The sequence below is a fragment of the Meleagris gallopavo genome, chromosome 8 (genome assembly GCF_905368555.1).
Source record: "Meleagris gallopavo chromosome 8, MGAL_WU_HG_1.1, whole genome shotgun sequence".
NCBI lineage: Eukaryota > Metazoa > Chordata > Aves > Galliformes > Phasianidae > Meleagris > Meleagris gallopavo.
In genome coordinates this window covers 17,184,502-17,206,398 of record NC_139411.1, presented here as the reverse complement: position 1 = coordinate 17,206,398, position 21,897 = coordinate 17,184,502, and the positions used below count along the sequence as shown (strand labels likewise).

Sequence of the window (21,897 nt, the reverse complement as noted above, 5' to 3'; positions counted from 1 at the left end):
ACACTCTGCACAGACACTGAGGTATCCTCCAGCCCTGACTTCAATAGCCACTCCCAGATTCTGGTAATTGCAGGGTTTAGACCATCACGTCTCACTGACTGCCCATACTAAACCATACAATGCAACATGTGCATAAAAATGAGGAGTGGCAGAGAAAATGAAGAACAATGAGTGAACTGTGGTTTTGACTGTTGGGGTTTTGTTTTTTTTTCCTAGCATGATAAAGGAGTTTATCTTTTTATTGTAATTCATCTGTTTCTTTTGTTTGCATCCTGTTCTAAAATTATTGAAAACATATTTACTTTGTGTTAGCTATTGGGAAAGTTGGCTGTGGTATTCTCCTTTATTTTTCACTTTGTAAACATTTGTGAGATTAATCGTGTGCTAACAAAATCAAGCTTCTGTTAACATTTCACATTTAAGGTAACAGAAAGCAGTACTTCTGAAAACATTTTACCCACAGAAAAAAATATCATAAAATTTTTACCCAGGTTAGTGCCATGGTATGTCACTATCATGAGTTATCAAGAAGAGAGAACTAAATCTAAATGTATATTGAATTTCACATCATGACTAAGTATGTGTCCAGTTTATAGTAAGCTATAAACTACTCATGAACAAACACTAATGTGAATTTAACAGATGCTTCATACAAATGCTTGAAAAATCGGATCCTAATAATCATGTATAGTTCAGAATATTTCCTCATAATCTGTTGATGTGTTTTAGAAATTGTTCTATATTAATGACAGATATGCATATGGTTTAGAAGTGAATGAATATAGCATACACATTATCTCCCTTAAAGCTGGCCATGTTGCTTTTGAGCGTATTTTTTGGACAAAGTAACCTATTGCTTGCTTTAAGAGTAGTCACAATCCATTCCAAACAAAAATGTTTACTCTCAGCTCTGCAGAAGTTGTACAGAAATAATAAGCTGTGATTATAGATACCAAGTACACAACGTCAGCCTCTAAATGATTTTCAGCTTTGTGTCATCTTGTCTTTAGCCTTCCAAAGCTACTAGAAGTCTTGTGCAAGTTCCATGGACCTGTGGAAATCATTGTGGATGCCACTGAAGACCATCTGTCAGCTTGTGCAAGAATGTAAATGCACAATTTCCTCCTTTGCTTTGCAATTGCTTTTATATTAATGTTTGCAGATGTTTCTTTGTGAACATAAGGAATGTGCTTGTGATCAAGATAATCTACACTTAAACTGGTGGATTAATGAGTCCTACTGTGCTCTTTGGTCTGGATACCTTCAACTGTTTGTTGTACTTATCCCACCCTTTTTTACTCCACCCAAGGCCTTGGTTTCCACATGAGAGAAGCTAGGGACTTCAGTCAGGAGAAAGCCACCCAAGATGAGCCCCCACTGCTCAATACAATCTCAGCCAATTTCATCAGTATATTGAGGAGGCAGACCTCAAACACATATCCCCAGCTCAATTGAGAAATTGCAGATCCAACTGCCATTTCAGGCTTATTACCGATGCTAAGTTTATATGTAAGCAAGCCTTTACCCCTGAGAAATAATCTTTCATTGTTACTGCTGCCAGGCTGTTTTCTTGAAACACTTCATGTCTTGTATTTTGGCCCACCTCTGCAATCCACAAAGCCTTTCAGTAACTTTCTAATGGTCTGACTCTGCCTTAAACACTTTCACTCAGTCTTTCAGAGCCCACTAGAAGGTATCTGGCTCCTCTCGCTGCAGTAAATGCACAAAGCAGAGCAGTGGGACTGCCAGAATGACAGAGCACCAGTAACTGTAACTACTGCTGTAACTACTCCTTATGGCCATGCAAGAAAGAGATTGTCCCCTTGACTGATTTCAGAAGCCCTCTGCCCTGCCCTGCAAGTCTTAGGGAACCTGAGCAGCAAAAGCACAGATCTTAGTGCCAAATGTAAGTAGAACAGAGTTCAAGCATGCCTGTAAATGCGGGCACCAGGCAGCTCAGCTCTATGTAATCTGACATGTTTGCTTCTCAGCATGCAGGTCAGGCCCTGATGATAAATATGATTATTGATACCTCTGCATTGCTTATTTATTTTTGAAGTTCTGAGGAAAACCACAACTGATCTTTCTTGTTTCTGTCTTCTCTCTAACCTTTACAATCAATCCAGCTAAATTCTTCTCTAGAAGGGATTTTAGAACTGAAATGCTTTTTGTGTGCCTGACAATATTTAGGTTGCACCTTCTACAAAGCAGGTTTGTATTGTGCTCTTTGTAGCCCTGTCTGCTCAGAAAACTGTTTGTGTGTCTCAAATAAACAACTGCCTCTAAGGAATATTCCATATAGGTTTTATTTCCTAATGGACACTAATTCTCACAGGGTCCCCAGACTGAAGCTGCCTGATGGAAAGACCCTGCAGTATCACAACACATAGAGCACGTAAACCCCACATTCTCTCATGCGCTGGTAGGCAAACCTGCATTATCCACCAAGAGCTTGTTGGGCTCCGTTCTGTATTTCAGTGGATATGGAAAGTAAGGAAAGGCAAGTTTGCTGGGTTTCGGAATACTGCAGAGGAAGGGACTACGGCAAAACACTAAAAGCCTTAGAGAATAACTTTAGATTAATCCCATATGTGGGGCTTGCTCAAGACCCTGTTGTGAAACCAGCCCGAACAAATATTTTTCCACATGGAATATTTTTTGATTTTCTGCTTTATCATCAACACATAAAAATTCTTGAAACTCTTCAAAGGTTGAAGGATTGACCCAGCTCAGTAATGCTTATAAAGTCACTGAAAAGAATGTAGTGATGCTTTTCTTTTAGATGTTCTTCCGGCCCTAATCCAGCCATCTCCCTCAGGTATTTGGATGCGGTCATCGAAATCAATAGATGGGAACGTGGAGATCTCGGTGCTTTGTCTTATTTCAAAAGATCACCCCGTGCTCTGCTTCCTCACCGCATGCAGTTCAATGCAACAAATAAAGCAACTCCACGTGGTACTAGCGAGGGCTGCCCTAGACTGACTGTTTGAGTGAAGGACTTCGTTCCCAGCAGGGAGCATACGATACGATGTTACTGTTGTACTTCTTCTTGTTGATTCACTTGTAATAAAGAACACGCGAGATGCAGCGCTATGAGGATGCTTCGCAGGGGTTCGAGGCGGCCGTGACCGCAGCCCTCCTCCCGCCCGCGGCGCCGGCGCGCCCCCTGCCGGCCGTGGCGCAGAGCCGCACGGAGCTGGGCCGGGCGGGGCGGCGGCCTCGGGGCGGGCCGTGCCGCGCAGCGCCGTGCGGCGGGTCACGTGACGGCGCTCAGCTGACTGCCGGGAGCGCGGCGCGGGGCGGCCCGCGGTCAGGGTGAGCGCGTGGGCGGGCGGGGTCGGGCAGGGCCGTCGCTATCTCGCTTCACCGCTCTTCTCCCGCAGATGAACGGCGCGCAGGATGCGGCGGAGCCGGCGCCTGTGTGGGAGCGGCCCTGGTCGCTGGAGGAGATCCGTAAGGGCAGCCAGAGCTGGTCCTTGGCCTCGGACGCGGGGGTGAGCGGACGCTGCGCTGCGCGGTCTCGGCTGCGTGAGCGCCCGCGGTGCGCGGAGCCGCCCCGAGAGCCGCCCTGAGCGCCGTTTCCCGTCCCACGCAGCTCCTGCGTTTCCTGCAAGAGTTCTCCCAGCAAACCATCTCCAGGACCCACGAGATCAAGAAGCAGGTGGACGGGCTGATCAGTGAGACGAAAGCCGCCGACTGCCGCCTTCACAATGTCTTCAACGACTTCCTCATGCTGTCCAACACGCAGTTCATTGAGAACGTGAGTCGGCGCGCACCGGGAGCGCGGCTGTAACTGGCACACAGAGCTGTAACGGCCTGCCGGGTTTGTAGGCTTCCCCCCGGCCGTAGCTTTTACCAAGCACTTTGTCTTGATCAGCGTTGTGCTCAGGCCGTGTGTCAGGCCGTAATGCTCCAGAGGACGAGGTGATGCAAATCTGGGTTACTGGTATTTATTTGCAGTGTTACGATGTCTCTTCTGGCCTACCTTTGCTGTTCGGCTTACTGGCTGTAAGAAAGAAGGGGGCAGACTCTTTAGCAGGGTCTGTGGTGAAAGGTCGAGGGGAAATGGTTTCAAACTAAAAGAGGAGAGATAGAGATTGATTAAAAGGAAAATATTTTTTACTGTAAAGATGGTGAGGCACTGGCACAGGCTGCCCAAAAAGTGGTGGGTGCCCCACCCCTATAGGCATCCAAAGTCAGGCTGGGTGAGGCTCTGAGCACCTGGTGGAGGTGGAGGCGTCCCTGTTCATTGCAGCAGAGTTGGACCAGTTGGCTTTTAAAGGTCCCTTCTGACTCAAATGACTATGATTTTGTACCAACCATATTAAATCTTGGATGCTTTAGATTGTTTTGCTCAACTATAAGTGCACAGAAAACAGTCATCGCTTCTAGGTCTCACTTCAGAAAGAGACATCTGTCTCTTTCAGGAGGGGATAACAGCCACCTATGTTTTGAGAGATTTGGATTCAGGTTTGCAGGTTCAAAGGTTGCTCTTTATTCCCCTGCGTCTCCTAGTAGCTGATCGTGCAAGAGAGTGCTCAAAGTGCTGGATAGAGCAATCACCAGAACATGCTGAGGGCTGGGGAGGGATGTGACCTTTCCCTGTAATGGCAAACAGGAAAGAAGGAGAAAAGCTGCTAGAATACAGAAACCAACTGCCCATCAGTAAATTGGGCTTACTTTTGAAGGCTTCTAAAATAGCTTAATAATAGGGAGTTAAAACAGTGCTGTGTTGTAATTTTTTTTGTTTGTTTGTTTGTTTTGTTTTAACATTAACTTAGCCTGTAAAAGGGGTTAAATGCTCAGCTTGCCTTCCGCTGTTGCAGTGTCATCTGCGGTCTTGAATCACCGTAGTTGGATTGAGAGGCTAAGTGGTAGGACCTTCGTAGTAGCTGCAGTACATGAAAGGATGCTGTGAAGATGCCTGGCATCATCTATGGTTGTTTTTTTTTGTTTTTCATGAATTAATTTGTAATTTTATTTTGTTAATGATACCCATGATTTAGCCCTTGCAGAAGTTTGTTGCTCTTATCTCAATTAATCTTCCTTGACTTTTTTAGCGAGTATATGATGAAGAAGTGGAAGAATCTATACCCAAAACAGATGCTGGGGAGAAAGCAGAGCAGGTAGCTAACTTCATCTTACATGGGTGCTTACAAATCAAACTGTTAACTTTTTTCATGATGTCTTTACTCTTTATGGTGTATGTCATTCAAACATAACGTTAACAGTAACTTTGAAAGCTCCTGCAACATATGATAATCTTTTAGGGCCTTCCCCTCCCCAGTTTCAATATTGTAATGCGATAGACAAGTTGTTTATTTTCCAACAGCTATGTGTATTTTTCTAGGAAGGGAATCGAAGATTCTGGATTCAAATGTAGTGAATTATGGAAGTAAAATGTGACTGCAATTACCAGGAATGAAAAAACTCAGAGCTTTCTATATATATCTTATAGTCTTGGTGTGTTATCATATAAAGGTTCCTGTGAAGGAGCACAAAAAGGAAAGTGTTGTGTTAGTGTGGGTGTTTAAAATGTGTCTGTTTATAGGGTTGAAAAAGATGAATTAAGTCAAGGAAAAACAAAACAAAAACAAAAACCAACCCTCAAAGCTCATGAAGATCTTTTTCTTGCATACAGTGAAAAACTTTCACCATACTAATTTGAAATCAGATTTTTGCATGTGTGTTGCAGTGAGGTTGAGTCTTGAGTAAAACGCAATGACAATATTTTTCCTGTTGAAGGAAAAGACACGGGAACAGAAAGAAGCTGATCTAATCCCCAAAATACAAGAAGCAGTGAATTATGGGTTGCAAGTTCTGGACAGTGCATTTGAACAGCTAGACATCAAAGCAGGCAACTCTGACTCAGAAGAGGAAGAAAGTAATGAGAGGGTAGAACTGATACTTGAGCCAAAGGTACAGAGACCTGTTCTTGCTGAGAGGATTGGATTTGTGCTTCTTTTATTGGACTTGCTCTTCATTTCTGTCAGCAGTAATATTGTGTTGTTATCAAATTCTTTTTATTTACCTAAAAAGAGGATTTTGTGATTTATATGTAAAACTGAAGTGCTCTGTGCTGAACTATTTATTAGCCTGCTTGTCTTGCAGTTGGGTTAGCACTGATGAGTGGTGGCCATGAAGAGATTTAATTGAATGGGAGTGAACTTGGGAAGTTCACTACCTGAGTTCTGGCTGCAATGAAACCTTTAAATGTCATGGTTTTTTAGTCAGTTTTTACTGTCCTAGTAATTAAGAATCCTAGAGGTAGAATTTGCAAGGATATTTTTTTGTTAGATATCACATAGAAAAAAACATATTGGGACCATTAAATAGTGATAGTGCATGTTTCTCATAGTGCCAAGAAGGAATTGCAACTGGCCAACACCACTTGAAGGATGTTTCTGAGACTCTTTTGAAATAAGCTTGTATCCTTCTCATGTTATAACAAGGGCTGTAGGACTTCTGTCTTCATCAGCAATGTAGAGCTGTGCCTAGCTGTCAGAAAGACTTGATGTTGTCTCTTTCTAGGATCTCTATATTGACAGACCTTTACCTTACCTGATTGGCTCCCAGCAGTTCATGGAACAAGATGATGTTGGCCTTGGAGATCTGACTAGTGAGGGTATGTGCTGGCATAAATTTTGATTTCTCTTGGAGTAAATAGTTCCTAATATGAAACTTTGGTCTTTGGTTTAACCAAATAGCTTGTGTCATACTGCATAGTTGTTTTTGCCTGTTTGGATACATACTGAAAATAGTTACAGAAAACCTTGAGTCATGCTGTCACAACCACCTTTCCAATACGTGAGTGAGTTGTCAGTAAGTCTTGCCCTGTGTATTTGAAACACAGAATGCTGGAACTTCAGCAGCCTACAAAGCTCTTTCAGATTATTCTTATCCATCTGATTTTTAGTTCTCATCACAAAGCTTTTAATGTTGCAGTAATTATGTCTGGTGACCAACAAGCTCTGCTTACAGATGCCATATCTGATCTTAACTTTTGTTTTCTTCTAAAATAGAAGGATCAGTTGATAGTGATCGTGGAAGTGTACTTGACAGTGAAGAAAAGGATGAAGAGGTAAGCAATGAAATAGTAGCTGCTTTGCATAAGTGTTCATGAGTCCTTATTTAGATGTAGGCCATTAACTGCCTCACTTTTTCATTTGGAGTCTCAAGACAACATTGCAGTGTCTCTTTCCTATTGTGGTCTGTTGTGGTAAATGTACTTTTCTGTTACTGTTCTTATGCAGTAATTTTCTCTGCAGCCTTTCAGGAGAGCAATGTGTTACTGGCTCTAACTAATGCTATAGTAGAATATTTCAAAGCGAAATGTTTTATCCAGTCTAATTTCACTTTGTGAAGCAAAAGAACTCGATTCTTGTGTGAGAATTCAAGAATTGAATTTGTTGTAAGTTACTGTGGCAAAGAAGGGGTTGTGAACTAACAGGAATAAGTTCAAACAGTTTTCAGTGATTCTCCTCCAGGCTTTGCCCCATGAATCCAATGCATTGGACTGTCAATTTCTGATATGTTTTATCTACCTGGAATATCTGTGGTTTGTAGCTGTGCTGTGGAAGCACTCCTTTTATCCTCAGGTGTTTACTCTTGGTATCTTTGCTCGATTAGAGTTAAATGCCTTTTGAGTTACTCAAATGCACTGTCAGATGGAGTTCATTTACTTGGCTAAGTTAATGAAACTTGAGTAAGCTCCTTTTCAGAAAGATGTTCAGTAGCAGTCAAACAATTATGTGGTCTGGTTGGGGTGAGGAGATGAGAAGTATCCAGATTTAAGCAAGTCCAGAGCTTCTGAGCCCACTCCTTTAACCACTGAACAAAGCAATGTGTGATAATTGTGTTTGGGTCTCTTGTGTTCCAGGAATCAGACGATGAATTTGGAAACCCCAGTGAGGATGACCAAAAGATGGTATAATTATATGCCCTGGTACAACCTGAAAGACTTTCTGTTTGAGACACAGTGAGAATGCAAAAAGGAGGAGATCAGAGCCCTAGATAATTAGCAATTGAAAGCCTTGGTTAAGCCTGATTTGTATAATTTTCTATGAGTAGGCTGTCCTGACCAGATGGTGTGTACTATGTATGAACCTTTGTTGGGCTTTAAAGCATGCTTGCCAGCCATCATTAGATGCACATTGTATGTTCAGTGGCACTGCATGATGTGTGTTTTTCTCAGGAATAACTTTGGAGCACTGGAAGCTGAAAGAATCAGCCCCATGAGAACTTGGCTTCCGAGGGATTACTGTGTCTAATTACAATTCTGAATTTGTGATACAGGAAGTAAGGAACAACGCAATCTGAATATGACCTGAAATCAAAGATGAGAACAGTGTGAAACATTTGAAGAGCATGATTATTTGGATAACAAATGAAAAGGAGAAAACAAATGCTTAGGTTGAAAAATTCAAATCTAATTTCAACTGTTGGGAATAGGTAGCTACCTTGCCAAGGGAAAGGAATATTACCCATGTTTAAGGGTGTCAGTGGAAAAGAGGCTTATGCTGGGGACCCTCAGTCTGAGAAAATTCAGGATCGGAAGAACAGTTTTTCAAAGCCTGCTCCTTGTGAGCACTGCCTTAGCATTTGGTGATGCAGCCCAGGGGTGTACTAGAGAACACAACTAGTTGTTTGCAGCTACAGGCACTCTCTCCTTACATCTCAAAAGTTGTTCAGTACCCCCAAACTGGCTGAATGTTTTCATCCTTTCAGTAAGTTTGCTCTGAATGTTTTATCTAAGCAGGTGGAAGTTTGTACTTGTGCCTTTTGTATGCCAACTTGAGGAGAGGACAACGGGGTCTTGTTTCTTTTCTCAGAGGACAGCCCAGATGAGTGATGAAGATGATTATGATGGTTGTGATCTCTTTGACTCTGAAAAAGAAGAAGATGAGGATGGAGACTTTGAGGAAACTGCAAGACCTGTAAGTGATTACTGCCTCTCCACAGGGATAGGTTTTGGGCTTGTTTCATGAAAACTTTGTCTTTGGTTGTGATTATAGTGGTAGCTTTTGGATACCTGAAGTGAGTATACCTGGTAGAGAGGACCTGTGAGTAGAATCTTTCAATGTGATTGTTCATGCTTCGTCCCTTGAAATTAGGGGACTCCTGCACCCTAATCTGGAATCAAAACTGTCTTTAAATGTCATTAAGAAATTGTTGTACTTTGGCTTTGGGTATGATAAATACTTCTTGTTTTTTATATTCCCTAATTCAGGTGACATTGAAAGTTTTATAACCATAAAGGACTACAAATGGCTTTTCTTTGATGCACACAATCTCTTAATTGCCTTCTTAAAATCCTTACGAGTGCTTCTACTGAATACTAAATAGGAAATTGTATAAATGAGGCTGTGCTATACTGTATTTATAATTGCACAATTGCAAATACTTCATACTGGCATTGGGATTGAGTAGAATAAATATATGGCTATTTGTCCCTGCCCCTCAGAAAAAGAAAAGGCCAACGTCATTTGCGGATGAACTTGCAGCCCGAATCAAAGGAGAAATACCAGTTAAACAGGAGGAAGAGCATTCGTGTAAGTTAACTCTTAAGTTTTGATGAATGATTGTGAGATGCTGGAGAACTGCCGAGGGTGTTGGAAAGGAGAATTTGTGTAACAATATTTGCAATTACACAAATCTGTTGTTTAGCATGTATTAGTTGAAGGCCTAATAGGAGGAATTAAAAACAGTATTGTAGCTGTTTTCTGCTCTGAGAAACATTTTGGTCATAACTTATAGGAATGAATTGGAATTTGCTGAGAAAACTTGTTGCTTTCAGATGAGACAGATCACTTCTTAGGTGCACTTCTTAGGTGTGTTATTGTAAATATTTTCTCTTAACTCCAATTCTCCATCAGTATGTAAAACAGCTACGTGTTTGACCACACATCCTTCCCCCTATTTAAGGCAAGTATGTGGGAGCACTGGTTGCTGTGGTCTTTTTTAGAGCTCAAAAAAGCCCTCAAGAAGTAGTTTGCTTTCATGGGACATGGTTTTGTTTATTTTTTTATGCTGCTGTATTTGGCTTAAATATGCTGTGTTTTGAGGAACTTGTCAGTCCTGCTGTTTTCACTGATATATTAGAATAAATAATTACTGCATTTACTTCTACTCTCCTGTAGTTATTCTTACAGCAAAACAGCAGTTGAACATAATTAAGTTCTAGAGTGCTTATGAGCTTGCTTTTGCTTTATATTTGTCTTTCTTGCTCTCAGAGTTACTACATTTATTTTGTTCTTGCTTGATGTGAACTATCAAGTTAGGATTTTGGATATTGGAATGTAAAACCTAACAGCTTAATTTGTTCAGTTACAGGCTAATCTTCTGTTAATTGAAATAACCTTGCTGAGCGATGAGAAAGAGAGGGGTAAAATTTAGTCTTAAGTAACTCCATCAAGGCATAATATATGGCTGGAGACATCCAAGGTTCTGTGTGCCCTGCGTGGAATCTGTACTATCTGTAATGATATGTTTCTCTCTGATATATCAGGTGATACTAGTTACCACTAGTCGCAGTACGAACAACTATGTTGCCATTGTAATTTAAAGTGCCATTTTTAGAGCTTGTACTATAGAGAATTGCTTTACTGGGCTGATATATTTTGTTTAAATTACTTTTTGAGATTTTTTTTTTTATCATAGGTCAAGCACAGGTTACAAGTAAAGATGGATTATTTCATTTACACTTTGAACTTTTCTTCTTAAAGCACTGTCACCGGAAATCAAATCAAGGAAAACTCCAAAAGAGAAGAAGGAAGTTAAAGTTCCATCAGATGGTAAGATTTCCTCCTATCTTTTTCTTCAGTCGTTGGTTGAATTGTAAGATACTGCTTAAGAAAACATGGTAATTGCTGTAGAAACTGGGCGGGATATCAGTGAGTGTCCTTCGGGGTGAGTATGTATACAAGTCTAGGTGGTTATGTATGAGTGCAAATGATGGCCAGTAACAGTCCAGTGAGAGTTTCATCTTAAATGTAACCTTGTGGAGTAGCTACAAACAACCTGAGAGATCCACAGCAGCTTCTCTGTACATATCATCTTTATAAGAAAGAGAGGGTGGAATCAAACTAATTTTTGTTTTGATTGTTTCTTTATTCCCTTTCCTGAAACTCAGTCAATACTCTTGTCTCTCATGCTTTCTAGATGATGAAGATGACATCTTCAAGCATCCTAAGCTGACTGATGAAGATTTCACGCCATTTGGTTCTAAGGGTGGTCTCTTCAGTGGTGGCACCGGTCTCTTTGATGATGATGAGGTGAGAATGCTAGAGAGAGGACAGATGGAGATGTGTGTGTCCCTTTAGAGCAAAACAAAAACAAAAACAAAAAAATCCCACAAATTCCCAACAACTCTGGAAGGCAGAAAGAAGAAACAACATTTTGTTTCTTGTTAACATTCAGATATAATGGGACAGTGTATATTTCTGTTGGACAAAGAAAGCTGTGTGAGTAAGGTACTTGTGTTGCCTTTGGCACAGAGCCTACTTTTCTGTGACAGTGCTTGTAGTAATGCAAGTGTTGTTCTGGCACTACATTAGAGAGGTTTTGATTCCAGCTATGTACTCAGTGCCTCACTTTTATCTGTGAAGATAAACTAAATATTATGCTGTTTTGTTCATTTTAAGAAAGAAGATTTCTATTAAAAAATTAATGAGGTTTAAGGCTTTGACAGAAAAGTTGTTTTAAAAAAAAAAAAAAAAAAAAAAAAGATTTCTTCTGATTTTTATCATGCAGTTGATTCTGGAAGAAGTCCAGAACAGTAGCCAAGCCATTGCCTTTGCAGGGTGTAGTGTTCCTGGTTATAACTAAAGAAACAGCACACACATTGATTGGATAGTCTACATGAAAGATTTGGCAACTGTCTTTTCCTACAAAAGATAAAATTCACTACTGTACCCTATACTCCTTTGCATTTTTGTCTAATACCAGGGTGATCTTTTTGCTGAAGCACCAAGAGAAGATTCAAAAGAGCAAGAGGAACAAGTTCCTATCAGTGCAGGTAAGAACCTGTTTTTGTCTTTCTACTTCTGTCTGTGCTGTAATTTATCACAGCCAGCAGCAGGAACATAACTTTTCCCACTAGGAATTCTGGCGTAGCAATTGTTTTCAAATCTCTTATTTTCCTCAATCTCAATAGAGAGCAGTTACATTTTCCTTGAATTGTATATGTTCACTGTGATTGCTTACACGCACCTGTCTTCCTGGAGCTGCAAATATCCTTACTGATGTTGGCAGAACTCACTGCATGCACTGGGTTTCTGTTGCTAAGGAGTACTTTGTGGGATCCATTCGTGGATTTTGTTGGGGTCAAGATTGTTTCTCACAGTTTGAATATCTACACTTCACTTTTGTTGTATATCCAGACTCTTGAGGAATCTGATGAGCACTCATTCTGCAGCAGTTTTTATTGAAACATTGTGCTTATTGAATTTTCAGATGTGCGTTTAGAGACTGAGCCATTTTGTTTTGGTTGTACTGTATCAAAGTAGTTTCAAATGTGTGAATGTGAACCCTTGTAAACAACGCTGTGTTGATACAAACTGTATTTGTAAGCTTCAGATTCATTGGCAAGTTTTAACGGATTACAGTAAGCTAGACATGTTCTTACATGCCTCTGCAAAAAGGCAGAAGTTCAAAGAGAACGTCTTAAAGACTTCTGGGCTGCTGAGCAAAGCATGGAGCTCAGAACACCTCTCAGGTTCCTATTTCTATGGTAGAGTTCTAAAGGCTTTGATAGTGTAAAGTGAGTGCATCCAATTGTATTGTACTTCCTGTGATTTCAGCAATCTCTACAAAATCCTTAAAGAAAGTTCCTGCAGGTGCAGTGTCTCTGTTCCCAGGTATGATTCATTCAATAGCAAATTGCTTCGTGCACAAAATGTCCTTTTCTTTAAAGCGCACTGAGGAGCTTTTAAAGAAGAAAGCTATGAAAGCTCAGCAGCACTGCACTGCTTGATGATTACATGCTTAATGACAAACACAGGCGCTTCTGCTGTGCTAAGCCTAACTTGCAGCATGCTTTATGTTTAATCAGGGTTCTGCAGGAGTTCTGAAGGTAGGTGCCAATGATGGGAGGTAAATGGTAGCAGCTGTCAACTTGGAGAGTTTACACTATTCTTAGTTTACTCCTAAGAATATTTATTACTTTAAATGCTAATATACTGTTTATGTCTGTAGTGCACTCAATCACAACTCCGACTCATACTCTGAGAGGGAAATGCATTTTCATCTTTTAGTTTTGATCACATTTTCTTAGGTTAGCAGAAGCTTGTGCTTTTGATGAGACATTGCAGGAATGCTTTAAGTATTGCTGTGATGGAAACTGTGCATCTGGTTCAACTTTCACAGCAGTAACTTTTTTCAGCAGCTTTTCAGTAACTCTGGCTATGGTAACTGTATGGATCCATTTTCCCCTATCTGACCTGCAGGAGGGAGTGATGTCTTCAGCTCCTCTGTAATTGTGGAAAAAGACAAGAAACCTACAGCACAGAGTACAGAAAAAGCTCCTAAGCAGCCTGAAAAAATTCATCTTTTTGATGATGACGATGATGACTTCTTTGTGGGAACAACTAAAAAGACTCCAGGTCCAGGTACCTCCTTATCTGTGCAGTGGCGAGTTAAACGTAAAAGATCATTGAAGTTCAAACTGTAGAAATCACTGAGTGCTTTGCTAGACTTATTTTTGACTTGGTTTTTGTTGGATTTTTGTTTGTTTTGGTCTTGTGTTTGTTCTAATGTTTATTCTATTAGCAACTCTTTTCCTCAGAATGGTAGGGCTGGTTTATTTGGACATGCTCTCCAATGACCTTTATCTCTTAGGATGTTACTTCCACTTCAAAGGCGGTATTCAGACTTAAAGCAGGAAAATAGTACAGACTTAACTCATGCAGCTTTGAGAGCCTCTACTCACCACCACCTATTGACAGGCGCTTGGCCCTTAGGTGTGCCAAGCTAATGTAGAATGCTTTGTTGAGGGATTTAGAAATAGCCATTCAATGAGACTCCAACTGGATCCTTGTTGGTTACATTGTCTGTCACCCATGCTCTGTTTCGCTTCAAGAGCTTGCCTCATTTTTTCCTCTTAAAAGTCTCTGGTACTGGTTTCTTTTAAAAGAGAGCACAGTATCTTTGACTGTGCTGTCTCTTGTTCAGTGGTGTCTGTGCTGTTCTGTTCTACTCGTTACATTTTTTGTTTTGTCTCTTAATGGAGTCAAATCTGCAGCTGACCTATTTGATGATGACGATGATGAAGGTGACTTATTCAAAGAGAAACCTGCCATTCCTCCTGTGGCTGCTAGCACAACTAAAGAAGTGGAGAGTGAAAAGAAGACAGCCATAGCAAAAAAGGTAATGGAATATAAGTAGGTTGTGTGGCTAAGGAATTAGGAGAAAGAGATTACTGTGTCTGAGATCATTTTTCCATGTGAAACAGTATGGAAGTGCCATATTTTTATGGCAGAACTGGATTCATAGGGTCTTTCATGACCAGAACTCCTTAAGAGTTTCAGGAGCCCTTAAATGTCTTTTGCTTCTCTAACTTTGGGTTTATTCAAGGCTTTTTGCTTACGGGAAATGATTAGAGAATCTTTTTAAAGTAGAACTGAATTAGGAGCAAAATGAGAAATCTTTGCTAGTTTAAACAAACAAAACGTTAACAAGCAAACAACAACAACAGAAATGTAGGAAATTCACTGCTGGAAAGAAGCCAGCCTGAATTAAGAAGCTTTGGTGTTATGGTTCTGTACTGCACAGACTGTTGCACAAACTTCTGACAGGAACTTAAGTGGTAACCCATTACTTGTATATGTTTTGGGATAGGATTGTGGGTGTCACATTTCTACCTAAGCATATACAAAATTTTGAGCATCCAAAAAGCAGCTTTTCAGCTGAAAACTCTTAAGTTACCGAAAGCTTTAAATGCTGTCCTGAGGACACATGCATAAAGCTGTGAGACTTTCCTAATGCACACTCAATTTTATTTTTCAGAGCAGCGTCTTGGGGCAAGTGGCAGCACTCTTTGTTTCTGTAACACAGACTGTATGTGTTCATTGTATACATACTGACTGTCTAAGCAGTATATGAACGTAATGAGCTACAGCAACTCTTTTCCCCTCCACACTGAGAAGCATACAGTGCTGGGGATGTATAATACAAATTGTTGTAGGACTCTATCCATAATGCCTTTTAAAAAACACTTGAGCACAAAGCCAAAAGCCAGCTCCTGTTTCTGATGCAATGCAAAAGCAGGAGAGGTAATGGGAGAACCTCCAGTACCGTTGTTCAGATCTCGTAGTACTTTCTTTTCCTGGAAGAGAGGATGAGAACTGATTCAGCAGCACCACTCTTGCTCTGTCAGGAAGTGAAGATATTTAGGCTTCCTGATGGTAGTGTTTGGGTCTGGAATCATTCTGACACTAATGGCAATATAGCTGGTGGCAGGCCTGGGCCATGCTGTGCTAATAAAGGAAATGATGGCTGGCACAAACTGTCTTTTAAGCCTCACTTTAAAAAAAAAAAAAAAAAAAAAGTCATTTTCCTTTGACTCAGAATGAGGCCTGGCATGCATTGCTGCACATATTGCTGCTGAGAAGGAAGGTGGTGGGAGAGGGGACCTTTGCACAGCCCTGGCTGCATAAGTGTTGCTCACACAGCAAATGAGACTTGAGCTCGTGGATGGCAAGCATGTGTCCTGTTCTTTTGATTGCTGTCAGCAGCATGCCCCCTAAAAAGGTCATAGCGTGCCTGCCCTTACTGACTCTAAATAGGTGGTTTTCTTTGTCCTTAAGAGTCAGCCATCTTCAGGTGATGATTTCAAGCCTTCATCTGAAACACCTCAAAGAAAACAGAGGGGCCTCTTCTCAGATGAGGAGGATTCTGAAGTGAGTATCTCTGAAATAAATTACTGCAAAAGTCTTTGGAATCTGAGTCACTCTAACTTTATTCTACTTATCTGCACAGTTGTGAACTCTGACACCATGTATCTGCTCCCGGCCTTTCCAAAAAGTTTCTCCAAGAGTGAGATCTTTGATTACTTGTTCCCCAGTGTGAAAAGACTGAACTTGTGTGGTACACACAAGCATTAATTAGAAATCTAAAGGGAAGGAAAGAGCAGCAAATTAAGAACAAGAATTACAAAGGACTGAATGTGTTTAGACTTGTCTTTGATTTCCTGTAGTAATAAATCTGCAAAGCTGAGGGAAATCACCATGAGTCTTTAGGTACTTGTTATATCTGAAAGACAATCTATCCTGACTTCACAGACACACTGAACACTTTTAAAGGAAAAACATAGATCTCCCATTTCTTAAGTGTATAGCATTGCTTTGTATAGTGATATTTCTCTGGTTTGTGCAGGATTTGTTTTCATCAAGTAAAACCATGACATCAAAAGCTACATCTCTCCCCACCAGCAAGTCCACAACGAAAGCTCCGCTCTCTTTGTTTGATGATGATGAAGAGGTAAGTACCACTTCCTGATTCTATCTGTTCATGGGAGCAGCCTGCTGCAGGAAATATTCAGATGTTTAAACATCTGAACTCATAAATGAAGCACTAAATTTAGAGCACCAAATTGGTCTTCTTGCACTCTTTAACAGTTCTGAGCATGCAGACAGCATCATGGAGGAGATTTGATGAGGTATTCTTGTGAGCTCTTGATATCTTTTTAGTATTTTTAGCCAGTGCATATCATCTCTGAACCTAAATGCTAAGAACATTGTCCCTCTTAAACAGCTAAAGAACACTGAGATACAGAACTGATATGAGCTTGGAAAGGCCAGTCTATCCTGGCCTCTGCTGTCTAGCCGTGAGTGAGTTCTTGTTTCCACTGTGTCATGGCTGGCAAATATATATATATATATATTTTTATATATATATTTTTTTTTTTTTCCTTGCTTTTCTGTATATGAAAATGACAGCTGCTAGTGCAGAAGAGATCAGAACACAGTTGGTGCTAGAAACTTTATAAGATTAGTGTCTGCTTTTCTTATCTGTTGACCCTCTTCTTCCTCCTGCACATGCTCCATTGAGCTTTCAACTTTGGGTCTGTAGCCCGAGTTTAGTTACCTATAGTTCTAGCATGAGACTGATAGAAGGCCTGTTCAGAGCTGGAAGAGCAAGAATTTTTGCAAACTGAAGATAGTGGTCTCTTGTTCAGGAAGGGGCTGTTTGAGCTCCCTCCATTTCTGAATGGGGGCTGTGCACAGAGATAACTGGTAGGATTGTGAAACATTCTGTAATACGGTAAAATCTCTGGATTTTAGCATAGTCCAGGAAGGTTGTGTTATGAAGTTCAAGTATGTAAATGTAGAAACTGTGCCCCAGTGTTTTAGCCGTTGTGCTGCAGCATTGCTGTATGGGGGATTTAGGAGAATCTGGATGCCTAAATCCAGCAGTATGCTTACAAGTTTCTGATTATCAAATGCTGTGTACTTTGAAATTCCCTGTGCCACAGTGTTTTATCATGCTTGAGAATATCTTTAAGTGGGTTCACAAAATTGCTTCTTTCTTATTTGAAAAACAGTGGGCCATGGTTTCTTGCAAGCTGAAGGCTTCTCGGCAAGCTTTCCATTGTGAATTTGGATTTTCATTTTATTGTTTTGGGGTTTGTTTTTAGGATCTCTTTGGTGTGGTACCTGCCAAGAAGCAACAGGAAAAGCCCCTGGAAGAGAAAGCAAAACAGTCAGAGCCACACAAGAAAGCCTCCAGCTTATTGTTCAGCAGTGATGAGGAGGTATTGAAGAGCAAGACTTGATTTAAATGGGTTGCAGGGTTTTTCTACTAGCCAAAACAAAGAACTGTTCAGACAGGAACTACAGTCAAACTGCTGTGTCCTCTTGCCATGCCTGCCTCATTCCTGTGACTTGTTGAGGAAGCTTATTCTTGGCTGAGATTAACTCAGGATCTGGGCAACAGAAATTATGTGGAAAAGAATCAATATTTTCAGGGTAGTATTTAGGTTGATAAGAAATGGAGGACACTCCTTCCAACAAGCCTAACTTAAAAATACTGAGTGGAAAAAAAAAAATACATTTGTTTCCTTCTACTTTATTTTTTTTGTAAGAAAAGTTCTGGATAGATATGTTGTTTGGACGTTTTTTTTGTTTGCTTGGTTTTCTTGTTTGTTTTGTTTTTTTGAGTTTTCTTGTAAGTCCAGAGATGGATAAAATGAAATGCAAGGATGAAACTTCCTAGGGACTAGCATTCTATTAGAGATAGGTGAGGTGTCGTCCTACGTGTTAATTGAAACTCAGAGGCACTAAGTAACTTAAAAGCTTGTCTGGAAAGTTTACACTGACCTTAGCTCTTAAGAGCAGCTGCAATGGGACAGTGCATGTACATTATTCTGCTGGCAAGTGTATGCTGAAAGGTGGCCAGGCCCTCCGTGAAGCCTGATCAATGTCAGATTGCTTTGGCTAGCACTATAATGCAGGAATGGAGGAAAAAAAAAAAAGCAAAAAAAAAACTAAAAAGCCAGTAGATAGATGCAAGGGCTGCCAAGATGCTGAACTGTTTCTGCTTATAGAGAAGTTGTGGAAGTGGCTTTGGCCAAGATGAAAGAAACTTAAGAGTTCCTTGTTTTTAAGGAACATTGGAATGTCTCCAAGCCACTGAAGCTTCCTTCGGAAGATAACCAAAAAGAGGACCCTGCAAAATCATCTAGCACCATCAGTCAGGCTAAAGCTGTGAAGAAGACAAGCCTATTCGAGGAAGATGATGAGGAGGATTTATTTGCAATCACTAAAGAGAGGTGAAAATACTCTGGGGGGGAATCTTGAGAGCAGTCCAGCTCTGTCCTAAAAACATGAAGAGGCGGACTCATTGTGAGCGTTGTCTCTTCTTAATGCTGCTGAGGACAAAGTAAAGATGTGTGAGCGGGATGTGTTGGACTTGGCTGGGCCTTTTTTGTCTTTTTTTTGGTCTGTGATGGATTGTATTCCTCCGCCAAACTGGGTTCTTCATTTCTCTGCTTCTAATACCTTTTCTGAGCTCTTTCATCTTCACTTCTGTTGAAAGGTATGCAGATGAGAGAGGGTGATGGTAGAATTGTTTGGATAGTGAGGAACCCAAGTCTTTTATCTAGGATCACACATTGTGAATGAAGTTACGCTTCTTACAGAGATGCAGAACATGGGCCTTGAAACTTTTGCATTGATCTTCCACTTTTATTCTTTTCCCTGCTGCAGCCAAAGAAAACCACAGAGGATATCACTGCTGTTTGAAGATGATGCTGTTACTGGAGAATCGCTCTTCAGTTCCCAATCAACGCTTCCTTCAGCTTCTACAGCGGTATCTTCGCTTTCTTTTAAAAATAATGCAGAATACTTGCACAGTGTTTACATAAGTTATCCTCCTTGTTAGGTAATGTAAGCCCAACTTGTTTGCTAGAACTACTATTGCCTAAAACTTGAAATGGGATCAGACAGAATTCTTACAGGCGAGACTTATTACTATCAGGCTAAAAGAGATTTCAAAATTATCATCCTAGTAATCATCACTAAACTTGTTTGGTTTATGCTGAAAGCCCTTTCTGGGGATGTTTTAAGATATTTCAAACCATAAAGTACCACTCAGAAGAACAGACAGTTTACTGCTGACTGTGAAACTGGAATTTCATCTGTTGTGGTATCTCAGCTCTAGCTGGCTGGCCTTCAGTGGAGCACTCTCATGCTATCCTGTCTCATGAGCTCAACCCACAGTGTGCTCCTGTGTGGTTGTGCTTTGGAGCTGAAAGTAAGAACTGCAGAAGTTTAATGCAGCAGACTTGCTGAACATATGACCTTACTCCCCAGTCTTGCCTTTCTGGTTGCCAAGAAAAGAGTTGCCAGAAACATATTTTGTGGCCTTGTCTTTTTCCAGTTAGGTTAAGTGCAGATTTTGGGGGTGGAAAAAGAAGCAGGTAAGCTAGTGTGGCTGTTGGCAATCTTAGGAGCCACTGCAGTAATTGAACAGGATTCCTACAGCATCTGCTTTAAGTTTGCAGCTGCTTCCTGGCACTCTTTATTCAGTCTTAAGAGTCTATAATACTGGAAATCAGAAGTCACAAACCAGAATGCAAGAAAAGGAAGCAACCTCAAGCACATTGCCAGTGTTCATGTAGACTCCTGGATAGCAAACTGAGGGTCTGCTGTCCCTCGGCAGCATGTTCTTCTTCTATACCAAGCAATTCTGTATCAATGACATTCTCATAATTTTGCAGGAGAAAATAAAGCCAGCACAAGCACCACCCTTGTTTAATGAAGAGGAAAAAGAGGAAAAGAATGATCGACCACATATTACAAAGTCTAACCAGGCACAAGATGCACTGTGGTCTTCAGAAGAGCCTGAAGCAGTTCCTGTGCCTAGAGGAACAGATGTTGAAAGGCAGGTGACAAAGGAAAAAGTAAGACATTTTCTTACATTAACTTGAAGGCAAAGATTCAGTATAAAAACATAATGGGGATGGAACTATTTTTTTTGATTGCCTCTGCTGTTACTTGGGAGAGAACAACTCAACCTTTAGCAAAATCACTTATTGGTCAAACATAAGCAAACTGATTAAATGGCATTTAAATTAATTTCCCAGCTAGCATTTGCCAAAGTTTTGGGTTTTGAGTTGTTTTTCTGCTCTAGGCTGAGTGGGGCAATTTTTTTTGTGTGTGTAGAGCTCTCCTTTTGAAAAAACAGCAAGCTTATACTAATGGTTGTGCTTTGTAAAGCTCAGTAATTTCACTGTTTGAGCATGCTGTCTGATGAATTGTAATTGATGTTGGTAGTTACAGTGTTGAGGCTGAATAGGATTGTGAATTTCTCATGGGCAGTAGTTTACAGAACAAGCTTTGAGTGCATTATTGAAGAAGCTTCAACAGAACTTAACTCTTGGGCATTATCCTTTTGAAAGACTGTTGGGGAATTGGCAGCTGATGGGCTTCCAGTGTATTGTTATGGGGCTTTAAACCTTCCTGAGCACTCTCAGTATTCAGGTGGTGCTGCCCATATGAAGAATACGAAATGGCATCAACTAGGTACCTTGCACATAATGTCAAAACAACTGAATGTGGAGTTGTGGAATGAGATGTAACCTGGCACGTAGATGGGAAAGAAACCGTATTCAGAAATCTGATTACCAACATCAGGTTGTAGAGTGTAGAGTACAGGAAGACAACTACATTCATTTCAGAGTTATAAAATGTTTTCTTAGTCTATTGAAATGTATCTTGATAATCTGCATGTTGCTATTCTGCCTGCTTAGTATAATTAAATTGAACTTAATTGTCAGCTGTGGTACCAGATTGCACAACTCTGACCACAGCTGGCATTCAACCAAAGCTTAGTGGGTCTGGGGCAGACTCAAACTAAGTAACAGCTTAATGTTTGTTTGTTTGTTTGTTTGTTTAGGTGGAGCCTTTTGCCACGTCATCTTTGGAGCCAGATCTGTTTGCAGCATCACCACCAGCTCTGGAGAAAGATACCAGTGTCCAAGCTAGGAAAGTGTTAAGCTTGTTTGATGAGGAGGAAGAGGAGAGACTGGAAGATGATGGGGTTAAAAATGCACATGAAGGCAATGATGTGGTAAGTCTAGGGAAGTTCTTGAACACTGGGAAATAATACTTCTACCACTAAACTAGTCCTGTTCTAGGCTAGTTTGTAGAAGGGTTCTGTTTGTTTGTTTTCACACCTCCTTTCTCTGATTCTTGCTGGGTAAACTTTCTCAATTTCTAAATTTCCTAATTCTTGGCTGAGAAATAATTCCTACCTTGCTGTAATATCCTGAATCCCTCTGCAATTTTTTCCATCCCACTGACTCGGAAACGTTTTGACAAATGCTACTTTAAAAAATAAAAAAAAAAATCTGAAAAGATTTTTTCTTGGTACAGTTACTTGATGTCTGTTCTAAAGAAC

General features: G+C 40.6%; 1 protein-coding gene across 8 annotated transcripts in view; it reads left to right on the top strand.

The window, feature by feature from the left end:
• The window catches only part of WASHC2C (WASH complex subunit 2C), a 65,583-nt gene that overhangs the window by 31,559 nt on the left and 12,127 nt on the right, over positions 1-21,897 (top strand). For 2 of the 8 annotated variants that reach the window (XM_085230121.1, XM_085230119.1), the window contains exons 1-23: positions 3,157-3,315; positions 3,384-3,494; positions 3,596-3,760; positions 5,061-5,126; positions 5,746-5,919; positions 6,532-6,625; positions 7,023-7,081; positions 7,880-7,927; positions 8,832-8,936; positions 9,464-9,551; positions 10,725-10,793; positions 11,161-11,273; positions 11,947-12,016; positions 12,801-12,857; positions 13,446-13,608; positions 14,226-14,364; positions 15,804-15,896; positions 16,372-16,476; positions 17,633-17,749; positions 18,603-18,766; positions 19,203-19,305; positions 20,216-20,398; positions 21,394-21,567. In XM_085230121.1, the coding sequence (XP_085086247.1) occupies positions 3,384-3,494; positions 3,596-3,760; positions 5,061-5,126; positions 5,746-5,919; positions 6,532-6,625; positions 7,023-7,081; positions 7,880-7,927; positions 8,832-8,936; positions 9,464-9,551; positions 10,725-10,793; positions 11,161-11,273; positions 11,947-12,016; positions 12,801-12,857; positions 13,446-13,608; positions 14,226-14,364; positions 15,804-15,896; positions 16,372-16,476; positions 17,633-17,749; positions 18,603-18,766; positions 19,203-19,305; positions 20,216-20,398; positions 21,394-21,567 (2,460 nt within the window). In that variant the 5' untranslated portion in view covers positions 3,157-3,315. The other 6 variants (XM_085230122.1, XM_085230118.1, XM_085230117.1 and 3 more) reach the window with 5 other exon arrangements.